This window comes from Cyphomyrmex costatus, unplaced genomic scaffold (genome assembly GCF_001594065.2).
Source record: "Cyphomyrmex costatus isolate MS0001 unplaced genomic scaffold, Ccosl1.0 scaffold60, whole genome shotgun sequence".
NCBI classification, from domain to species: domain Eukaryota; kingdom Metazoa; phylum Arthropoda; class Insecta; order Hymenoptera; family Formicidae; genus Cyphomyrmex; species Cyphomyrmex costatus.
The window spans coordinates 452,690-465,195 of NW_017280156.1; the positions used below are offsets into that span (position 1 = coordinate 452,690).

General features: G+C 36.7%; 1 protein-coding gene across 1 annotated transcript; it reads right to left on the reverse strand.

The window, feature by feature from the left end:
- Window positions 1-3,478: 3,478 nt before the first annotated feature.
- On the reverse strand, window positions 3,479-4,980 carry LOC108779564 (cytochrome b5). Its single transcript, XM_018546993.1, has 2 exons — window positions 4,892-4,980; window positions 3,479-4,019 (listed from the first exon to the last, which is right to left on the reverse strand). Exon 2 carries the CDS (start codon window positions 3,989-3,991, stop codon window positions 3,551-3,553), a length of 441 nt encoding a protein of 146 aa, XP_018402495.1. The 5' UTR covers window positions 3,992-4,019; window positions 4,892-4,980; the 3' UTR covers window positions 3,479-3,550.
- Window positions 4,981-12,506: the final 7,526 nt, after the last annotated feature.

Sequence of the window (12,506 nt, forward strand, 5' to 3'; positions counted from 1 at the left end):
ATAAAACTATCTGTTAATTTTTTATTTAATTTTTATAGACAATTAAACAGCAGGAAAATATATATGTATAGATATTTAAAATAACTCTTAAAATAAAGTAATAAAACTTTACAATAGAATTAATAAGCCATTTCGCAACATTTTCTATCATATATGAGTTATAAGAAAATTGCGACAAATTAGGTAAATTAGCTTTAATGAAAATTATTTCGAATGAAGAAATATGCATTATTTATTTCAAAGACTAAAAACTCGCTAAATGATGAGAGAGTTTTGATATTTAACTTGATATCCAATTTCCATTCTTCAAACAATAGTGAATCTTCCAAGCCAAATAGATCTTCCAAGCCGTTTATCTGAAAAAATGCAGTAAACAACGAGGCTGTTGAACACTCATGAAAAAGCAAGCTTTGTATTCGTAGTATAGGAAATCGGAATTTGCAGCAATATGTCATACAGTAAATTCCACTATTTTAGCATGTCCATAAAGGAAAACGGGAAACTTGATGACCCGAACCGATCAGAAACAATTGAGATACAATATATCGGATACACGATTTTGCTGTCCACTTCGTTCGGTCGCACAAAGAACAACGACAAATAATGAACGCGCTCTCATTTTTCTGGATCGGTGAAAAGACATTTCTAGTTTTTCGGACAAACGAGAGTTTCAGTTTCTACGGGTACAAACAACAGCCATATAAACAATATCATGTATTGAAGCGCCACACAGGTTTAATTTTTCAAACTCTATGGAATTTCTCTGTTGGACGGCGATTCTAGTTTGTATATTTTTTAAAAGAAAAAAACCTGAAAGAGAACTTTTTCGCGCTGAATATCATTTTAAAGAATGGAAATTAAATATTAGTCGTACATCGATTTAACATACTCTCATTTTTTAGAATTATAATTTATATTGAATCTAACTTATATATATATCAAATTTATTTTACAGTCTCATTATGAAATAGAAAGCGTTGCGGAATGAAATCCTAAAAGCGAAAATAATAGAATTTTATTTTTATCGAAAACTTTGCCGCAAATAAAATTTAATTTGAGATTTAATGATTACGATATTCAGTGTTATAAACTGAAAAGTTAAAAATTTAATTCATGTTGAATTAATTTTTTTATAATTTTACACAAATGTTGTTTCTCTCCGCAACAAATAATTAATTATACCACTTCGATCATTTCTTGGAATTTCTGATACATAGAAATAATTTTAGCTGCATTTTTTGTGTTATTTGATTTTCAATTATAACGATAGTGGGTGTAACTACAATGTAAGATAAACTTGTTAGCGAAGCTAGTTTCATTTTGTGTATATTATATACTTTTAAACTGTTATATAGTTTCAAACTGTCATTTAGAATTTAGCAGAGACAATTTATAAGTAAGCGAATGCTGTGGGCATTCGATATTTGACATACACAGTCCTAACAACATACAAAACAGAAAGTAGTATGTAAATCAAGTTGGTGTTAATCAACGTAGCGTAGCATGACGATGGGTATGCGCATCAAAGTGCGCAAGTATCGCATTAGTATCACTGTATAGGCGTAAAAAAAATAGAAAAAAAGTATGCAGTTTTAGTCACATGTGAAATTAATGCACTTATTGAGTTCAAATTAAATGTATTACGAAGGAATCTTGTGTATTGTGAACAAACTATCTTAATGTTAAAAGTCGAATGGAGAGCAAAATTAGTTAATTATATAGTACATATAAAAAGTTAGAAAGAGGGATGTGTATAGACTATCGTATATTTCGTATCGCAATTCACCGCATGTAACATAAAATCTATTTAAGGTACGGGAAGATTCTCGTTATATCGAAATTTTTCCATCGGTTTTGTAACGTTTTTCTATCGGCGAGATGTTAAGACATGCAAAACTAAGGAATGACGCTCGCCATGGGACAGAATGATATTAATGAGACTTATCTCTCTTTTCTTTTTTTTTATTTTATCTTAAGTGCATACATAAACACATATACACACATATACATACAAAACGCATTATATATTTTATATGTACATTTTGTGGTTTAATGTAAATATCGTAAAGAGTTATGTGTGTAATTCTAGATAAATATAGAGTTAACGCATAAACTGAGTACGTTGCTAATTTAATAAACGAGCGATATTGCCTTCCGACTAAAGGAAACGGAGAGTTTATTATTATTATATCGGTCTATCGACAACATATTATATTACGAACGAGCTACATCGCTATATTACCTCATACTGTATGTTATGTATATTATAAATGTGTGTTAGAGATGATTAAGAAATATATAAAATGTATTCAGTGTAAAATATTCTTTATTCTCTGTGCACTGATTATTATTTCACCGGCTCCTTATTTTATTTATCTTATCAAATAAAGATAAGTAGAAAGTCTTTTGAGAAATTAGTTATTTCGCAATACATGACATAGATACCGAACAAATTTTTTTTCAAATATCTTGCCTTAGTACTACGTACGACATATATTACCGGTGACCTCAAATGCTACAAAATTAACGTTGCCTCATTAATTTGCGATAATAACTCGAAGTTGTGAAATCCTATTATAAGTAATTACTCACGAAGATTAATTGCAGAAATATAATTAATTATGTTCGCGGACCATCTGACAGAATAAAAATCAACTTCTTATCGTTGCGCATTTATTTTCTTGATTGGTATATTTTGAAGTTCAAGAACAAAATAGTCTTTTAGCAGTGACAGATAAGCGATGACGTTCGATATTAGCAATATGTTTGTGTGATCCAATGATTTTATTGTTTTTACACTCCAGAAAGTACTTTGGCACGCGCACATGAAACGAGAGAAAGAAATTCGAAACTACGCAATCTGATCGCTATTGTAAAGGAAATAAATAAAAATAGTGAAACAGTAAATCTATAATAAATTTATCGCTAAACGTTATGAAGTTAATATACAACGTAGTTTGCATTATTACAGTAACGATTTATCGAGTTTAAATACTGATTAAAAAATCACTATCGTAATGATTTATTGTTACAAACGAATAAATAACATCGATATGAAATCGTTTTCTCTTTTCTGTTTAAAATTCTAGATATAACACTTTAGGTGTTATATAGGTTCAGTCTAAGTTTGATTATTTAAAAGTATCTCTTGCGATTAATAATACGATAAGAGAGAAATAAATTATAGAAAGTCGAAAAGCAAAAAAATTATTATATAAAAATAGGCGACACATTACTTTAAGTTATTTAACTCGTTCTCCAACCATAACATGGCTGACGAAAAATATAATAAAATCTATATAGCGTTAATGTTATAAATTAAAATAAAATCTCACACAAATGGAAAGATTTGGAAAAAAAAAGACTAACTTGAAAAAAAGAAAATGTCGTTTTTAGAAGCGACGGCAATATTACAATAACTAACTTCTGCGTAGAGTCTTCTATATAGTAAGTATACTTTTCGAAAAATTACGCTGGCTTCTATTTTTCATGTAAGATTCGATATTTTCCCGAATGCGTCGCGCTGACGACCTTCGATGATCTGATCAGATTACAATCCCGAGATCTTCAGACCGTTGGGAGTGCGAAAAAGTCTCTCTTTTGGTGGAAGCTCACCAATTTTGTACCTTTCTAAGGTTGCATTTGCGACGGCAGAGTGACCAGTTGAAATGAACGCCAAGGTCGCATCTCGTCCAGCATATTCTAGGAGAATATCCTGGCCACCTGGGTGACTGTTCAAAAACTCCGTACAATCGTATACGTAATCGTAGATCACGAGCCAGCAGTTGTCAGGAGTGTCGTGCCAGGCAACCTCGGCTAAATTGATTGTCCGAAGCTCATCGCGCGACTTTTCCTTTAGCCTGCATCTTCGCTCTCCGATAGTATCGTTTCTCTCTGTGACATTGTCACGCTCGACTTGCAAGAAGTTCTCCCTCGATGCTTGCACGTCTTCCAATTTGAGAGAACGAAGAGTTAAGTTCACGAGATCCATGCTATTGCAGCTTCTAAAAGCGCTTGTTCTGCAATACGAGTAGATTTACTTAAATAAATTTAAACAGAATTTAATTGCAATGTATTGTCGTAAGTATTATTTATAATATTTACAATCATACATGTTTTTAATTTTATGTGTGTGTGTGCGCGCACGCACAGATATTTTTCACAGTATATTTATACATGTCATCTGAATTAAACATCTAAATTTATAATAAAAATTTTTTAAGTTGACTGAAAACTAAATAAATAAAGAGAATTTAATAAAAAGTATAATTAAAAGTAAATATATATTCTGTTTAAACATTTATCAGATATGATATTACATCGTGAATAAAACAATATCAAGATAATGTTTAAAGCATTAATTTTTTTATTTTGTATTTTTCTTTGTACTCTACAATTAAATGCACCTGTTCATATTTATACATTCAAAAATACAATAAACGATTATTGATTGCTTTTCAATCGATAGAGGGCGACGGTGTTATGCTGAAGCAATATTTGCAACAGCGAAAAATTGTGAACAACTGCGCCGTTGAGACTACATCATTTTGCAAAAATGACTAGTGACAACTGAAAAATACGAGCGCGGAAGCACCGGAAATATCGATTGTATCGATTGTGGAAATAAATGGATAATCTACGTATACACACACAAATCGCGCGGCAATTTACAGCGATCATTTAAACAATCTCAGAATAACGATATATTCGGAGAATGAATGTCACACGTTAAATTCACCTACAACAACGAGCGTTTCTGCTGATGTCTATCAAGAGACATCGTCTGTAACACTGAGACAGAAATCAATTCCTCCGAGAAAGGAGAGTAATTCTATTACCGGTTGAAACCTAATGCGTGCACACACTCCGAGGTATTTTCTTGGTAACATACTCCCGTGGTAGTCGAACGTGTTGCTTAGGTACTGATCGTAATCTGCATATAAATCAGCCAAGCTCGAATAAAAAGTTGCCTCCTCTTCTTATTTGAAGAATTCCCGCCAGTGATAAGAGTGAAAGATAAGAAACGTAGATAAAAATTCAAAAATTAATGGAACTCTATTGTTGGAGAGCCTGCCACGTACTGGAGCCGTAAATCTTATACGGGCTCTTAAAAAAGCTGTGTGTTCTGATTCTCCTTTCGGCGGAGTGTAATATTAATTTCCCGTAGGAATTTTAAACAATATGACTGCCTGTTTGCACTGTTCGTAACTGAGAAAGAAAGACGTCAACACATCGCGTAAAACTGCGTCACATGAAAGCGATTCACGATATTATTTACTAATTAATTTTTATTCCACACTGATGACGATAAGCACTAACTCGTTTAATATCCGTTATACTTCTGACAAATCATTGCGAAAAGAAATGATGAAGAAGCGTATCTTTTTTTGCCGATAATATTGGAGTATTGGCAACGCGCCGGGATTGTATCAACCAACATCTTTCGATGTTTAGTTACTAATGTCAAAACGCTCAATTACAATCATCATGATATTATGCATCGAGTTTATCAGTGTTATATTAACCTTCATCAATCTTTGTCTAAGAAAAAGTCGCAGTTTTATCAAAAATTAAATATATATATGTACGTAGTATGATACATATATCTGATATACGGGGTGTCTCAAATGCTCGAAGGTCTTTTCCCCAGCAGATTCTATGAAACATTCTAAGATAAAAACCATTTATATAAAAATGTCCAGGCAACAATAGTTTTAAAATTATAAACGATTAAAGTTGTAGCGTCTGAAAATCGCGCGTTCAGAGCCGAACATCGCGCGGGATCCTTGTACATTGACTCGCTTGTTAAATATTGATACAATTGAGACAATGTTGTAAAATGTCTAACCGCCGAAATTCGGTTTCTTATTGTATAAAGCAATAATAGTTTTATCAGTTAATAACATGTCATAATAGGAAATCGAATTTTAGCAGTTAGGCACTTTTGCGGTAAACGCTTCAATTTACGTACAATAATAAAGAGATTTCACTTTTAAGTTTTGTATTTAATTGTTTAATTTAAATTATATGTAGTATTCAGCCTTTTATTACAGAATTTCAATCATTGTGTCATCGGACTGACAAAGTTGTTATAAATAAATTATGTCAAATAGTAAATTAATTTATCATATTTCTATGATAAACTAAAAGAAATTAAATGATTAAAAAAGTATAATGAGATAATGTTTTCCTACAAAACAATTGTTAACATCACATTATGTGCCCCTTCAAACCAAGCAACTTTTGTTTGACACTTTTTCTTCTATTGTTAAAAACAATAATTTTGTGTGTGTGCGCGTGCGTGTGTGTGTGTATACGCAAAATATTCACATCATTAAAATAATAAAATATTTAAATTAAACAAAAACATTTATACAATATCTTTTATAATTACAATTTATTACACGTTTTATTTTTATAATCATTATAGATCTTTTAAATATTTATATTACTACGTTTTGATTATGTCTTTTATCTATGTAAGATAAAGAATTTGTAAATACTAATGACGTGAAAATCGTTATCGTTACATTTAAAATTAAATATAAACGTATAATATATATTTTTATCTCTATTTTTACCTGATATTGAATTGATGAAACTTTTAGCATTACTTCACTAAGAACTCAAGTAACAAATTTTACAACATCGTTTAAATTGAGAAAGAAATATAGTTAAATATTAAACTAAAATTATCTTTCTGTTTATCTTTAAAAGCTTTAAAATTTATTTGAAAGTTTAATGACTTACTTCATAATTTCTTTCTATTTATTTTTAAAAAATATTCCAATTTTCGGAGTTGATTAAATTGTTATCGGTATTTTTGTGAATAAAATTACATAGTTTTTAAAAATAAATAATCATGAAGTAAATATAAATTTGTGCGAACAATTATAAAAAAGCTTGAATAAAAAATTCTTTCTTTCCAATTTCTATATTACACCAATTTTAAGAGAGGATATTTAGTACATATAATTTTTAAAATATTAGAAATTTAATCAAAATTTTATAAATTGCTCTTACATATATTCGAAAACTTTTGATAAAACTTATAGTTATGTAATTCTCTCTCTCATTGAAGCAAAGTTATAAAGATTTTAATTTGCAATAAATTTATTTAGTATCTATTATCAAAATATTAAGAATGTAACAAAAATTTTACAAATTGTTCATTATTAAGTCTAATTGTGAGTATGTAACATTTAAGCAGAGTTCTCTTATTATTTTAATTTAAAAGTTATTTAATTTTTTTTCTTGATTTTTATGTAAAGTCATAATTTGATGATAAAGTAATTTAAGTACCAGTACGTATATTTGGAGGGAAACGTATTACTGTATATCTTTTAATTAAATCAAATTATATATACACATATATATATATTATTAATGATAAAACAATAATAAGTATTCATGTAAGTTTATTTAGATTCCACTTATTCGTTTAAAAGTTTTGATCTAAAACTACAAGAAAGTATATGATCATTTTACTATATAGAACCATTATAAGTCAAACTATTTGTCATTTTGTTTTAATTAAAACATATTGCTAAAATTTCTTAAATGTGTGTGATATCAGATATATTTTTAGCAAGTTATTTGACTAATATTTTTAAATATTATTATATAGGATCTATATATAATATATACAAACTGTATATATAATATCTATATCATATATTAGATTATTTATTTATTTTTATTATTATTATAATATAGTCTACATAGATATATAGACTATATAATAGATCAGTCTATCTATATAATATCTATATAATATTATCTTTAATTTATAAATAAAAGGAGATACATGCAGATTGTATTTTGACCAGCTGCCGATATAACGGAAAATTCAACGAAATGTATTGCCATCAAGTTTAAAAGCAAGTTATCCAATAATGAAGGATGATCAAAACATTTCTAGAAATTTGATGAAATGAAATTTTTACTCAAATCCGGTAAAAGAAATTTTTATCCTATCATTTTATGGTACGTTACAACACAATTTGAAATAAAATTAACGTATGTATTTTAAATAAAAATTATTATATATCGTAGACAATAGAATAACTTTAAAGAAAAAATTATATGTCAAATTCAATCACACAAAAGTTGAATAATACAAAAGCGTGAGGAATATACGGTAATAAACATGCTTAATAAAATATTACATATATACATTTTTTATTTTTTATTATTGTTTATTTATTGTAAAAAATGAACAATCAATGTAATTACGAGGAAACATGCAGATTATCGGTTGATTGTAACGAAAAACTCGTCGATCACGCTCGTCCGACCGCCGCACCAGGGCGTAGCGATGCGATGCGAATACAAGTTTCACCATCGGCACGACGACGCCAGGCGTCGCGACGCTGCCATAATCGCGACGGCGTGACCAACAACGCGGCGTCGGCGTCGGCGTCAGCGTCGGCGGCGGCGGCGGCGGCGATAAAGGTAACGGAGGTGGCGATGCAACCAACGACGGCGGCGGCGCACTGCGAGACTGATAGTCGTAATCATGCCACCCTGACTTCACGCACATTCCCGTAAGCACGGTGCGTGCGTCGACGTCGCAGGGGAAGATTTTTTACGCATTCGCGACGAGAAGACGGTGAACAACGACGACAACGTCGGCGACGGCGACGACGGCGACAGCGAGAACGGCATCCCCAAGTACGCGCACGAGCACGAAGCAGGGAAAGGTCGACGTCGCAACGGGAGGACCGGCCGGTCGCAGACTTATCGTCCAGTTCGGTACTGTCTGCTACCATCGTAGCCAGCCCGTCTTTCCCGGTGGACGACGTCGATAGGAATGCGAGAACGGGACGGAAACGTGCACGCGGAGGTTCGCCGTGGGATCGACCCGTGTTCGCGCACGTGTAAATAAAAATTTTATTCCCAAGACAGGGAGAGAGAACGCCGCATACACGCGGTGGTAGAGCAGGTTTTCCCGTGATTCGGAATGACGCGACGTGTTACCGCGAGGTGCCCGTCAACCAGAGAAACGTCAACCACGCCATGAACGTGCGCGAACGTATACCGGTGTACGATCGAACGCGCTCGCCGCGGTCGATGATCGAGAAGGCGCTCCGCGAGTCTTATTCGCTTTCGTTGAAAAAAATCCGCGTTGCAAGTCGCGCTGGCGGAAGGATAACGTACATGTGCGTGTGGAAGCCGTGTTGTCCTCGTGACATATATTAGAAATAGGGACGCACTTGCGTGCGCCGCGAAGACGGTATTCGCCCGACGCCGCGAGGAAGCAGCGCACGCGACGAAAACGCGCGCGTATCGCCTTTTTCCGGATACGCATCTCTCGCCACAATCGCGACCGATAGGTGCGTGCTGAATGATACGGAGATACACCGGGGGTGTACGTGCGTTCTGCGAAGGTCTTAAAAAAAAAGAGCGACGAGGGTGCGAGGTGACGCCGCCGGCGCTGTACGTCGCACGTGTTACTCGGACCGAACCGGATCGATCGCCCGGAAGTGTGCTCGAACCTAAGGCTGATGCAGAGTCATATGCGTCTTATTCACCGGGTGCAAATTTTCACGAGAGCGATTTTCGCGAACGACCGATCGTCTCCGATCGCGATGACATTGTCTGCTCGAATCGATTCTACCCGTGTAAGCCAACTGTGTTTCCTCTTTGCATTACAACTGGCTTTTCCGTGGAAGGGTTGGCGATGAAAGTGAATTTATTGGTTATACCGTAGATGTATGTGCTATCATCTATGAGGACGAGTTGATTATTATTGAATTGGTGAGCATGTGTTCGACGAAGACATTCCGTGAAGAATCGGTGCTTTATTGGGAGAGGTTTGATTTGAATCTTTCGTGAATTTGAATTCTCGTTGTTGCCTGTGGAATCGTCCCGAGAGAGAGGTAGTTATCAATATATAATAATTTTCAGAAAGAGCTCGTTGCTGGTTTACTTTCTTTTTTTTTTTTTCATCAACTGGCTTCTTCTATATTTCTCTTCATGAAATTTCCTGGGAAATTGCGACTGGGTGAGAAAGGGTACACGTGCGAAAGGAGGAAAACGTTAAACTTTTAATTGGGGATCCGATTTCTCGCTTGCTCGACGGGAAGCTAATCAAATCTGGAACACGCTCCCGTTTCAAGCTGGTCTACTCTATTTCGACGGGATTCTTTGATGCGGAAGTCTCGCTTCTTAATATATGTATATTCGCGAGGCAAAGATTCGCCGCAGACACGGTTTCTTAAATAACATATAGGTGGAAACAGAAAAAGAGGTCATCAAGATTTATGTCATTTATTAAATCAAGAAAATGTCCTTTTTTATTGTTCTGTAGCGTAATTAAGTAATTAAATAATATTAGCGTTGTCGCGTGGTAAAAAATAATTTTGATTTCCTCGCGATTTTTGAGATCGGTTTCTTGTAGCTGAATTAGATACACTTTTTTTTTTTACTTCTTTTTTTGTGCGCTGCAATCTAATGCGGGAATAAAAAACAGACCTTTAAAGAGAGATGTGCAACTATTTTGACATGTTACACATTTTGTAACCATAATGCTAGTGCTGTCGTGCTCTCTTTATTGTATTTGTCCGTCGGCGATTCGGCCGTGTCGCCATGTGCCGCTACTGCAATAAACAGACAAGTTGTGCCATTTGTCTCGAGATTCGAGACCGTCTTCGCTGGCACAGTTTTCGTCACCATTTCGGGTAACAGTTATAACAGGTCCGCATAAAGTACAATGCCAGATCGCAACAACGTCGCTTTCCTCGGGATTACTTGTCGTAACCCTCTCTTTTTGAGGGGCAAAAGCTTTTAAAGAGAGAGGGAGAGAGAGAGAGAGGGGGGAGGATTCTTTCTTCCCACACCGCGCAACCAACGAGCGCAGCTCGGCCGTCACTTTTCGTTACCGTCATTATTAATAGCGGACACATCGATTAATTGATTTATGTTATAAAAAAGAATGGTACGCGTCGATAAATAATGGCGCGTCCCCCGCTTCCTCCCGGCCGTACGTTTGCCGTCAATAGACCGTAGCGAAACTCGCGGTAACGTCAGACTTGTACGGATCATCGACTCTGGCTCGCCTGGGTTTTCATCGTGCGGTACCCTCCTCTCCGGATCCCCTCCGAGAGGCCATGGAGTCTACCTAGTTCTTATCTCACGTTCTCGCGGGGGAGTAACTGACCGATATCGCGCCGCTACATGCGCTTCATTAAAAATGCAGCCCTACAGAGGCCGCAGTCTATAGACACACATTCACGTGGCCGCGTGTGTTGCCATCGTACCCCTCTCTTTTCCCCTTTTCCCCGGCCGATCGAATACACCACCAACGCTTTTTGTCCTGTGTGTTCTGTGTCCCTAAATTACACTGCAGGAACATGGACCGACTTTTCCGCTACTCTCGCGACGGGATCACCGTTACCTCGTTAATTCTATCACATTTGCTCGCACGATTTCACACGTTTATGGAAAGGAGATTCTCCCGAAATTTCTCTCGATAATGCTGGCTGACAAATCGTGTTTGTGAACACATGGCCTGTCGTGAATGACCTTGAAAACGTCATTCTTCCCTCGCGTGTAGAATGGTGTCGCGGTGGTAGACCCCGGAGACCGAAGACCGGCCGGCGCGATTATCGTGCAGCATCTCGCGAGCTACTCTTACCGCGAGCCGCGTGCCGCGAATCCTCGCGATGATTTTCCGTGGCGGTGCGAGAACTCCAACTATTTATAAACGATCCGAACCCGGTCGCGTTGGCGAACGACTCGAGTCGACGGAGCTGCCGCCTCGTGCAGCCACAGCCGCAGCCGCCTCGTGTGGGGAACAATTCGCTACCCCATGGTAAAAATAGAAGCTCCTAGCCAGCTAGCCGAACTCGAGGCTAGAGCTTGAGGCGCGCGCGGCACCGCTCTAGCCACCTAGAGCAACGGACGGACGGACGGACGGACCGACGTACGTACGGACCGGCGCACCGGCGCAACCGAGCCTGTGCCCGTACGGATGCTGACGATGATGCTGATGTCGGTGCCGTTGCTACCGATGTTGCGCACCGGGTTAGAACCACATCGTCCGCCGCCGTGAAGAAAGCGCGCCCGCGCGCGCGCGCGTGCGATATCCACGCGTGTGTGTCCCACGTGCGTGTACCTGTCCGTATATGTGGATGTCTATATACGTGCATGCGTATGCGTGTGCATATACTGAGAGTTCGGCTACGCTCTGCATTTTCCTCTTCGTCTTACTTTCAACCCGTCTCGAGATAGACTCAGTGTCCGCCGAGGTCTCATCGGGGGTCTAGTCCCGTGGATCTTAGTCATCGACCGTTCCACCGTAGGTAGATCTCCTCGCGGGTGACTCATCAGAGAGAACCCGATCGGGTCTTCGTTTCCTGAAGAAAGCGTCAGATCGGAAGAGAGGAGCTTTCGTGCGAAGAAGTTGTCGAGAAAAGGAAAGATCGAGTGCGAGAAGAAGTGGATGGGACGAAGATAGGGAGGAAGAGAGGGAGGGAGAGGGAAGGAGAAAGAGAGAGAGAGAG

Coding starts and splice junctions, on each gene's coding strand:
- LOC108779564 (XM_018546993.1), bottom strand. CDS start 3,991: ATGGATCTCGTGAACTTAACTCTTCGTTCTCTCAAATTGGAAGACGTG.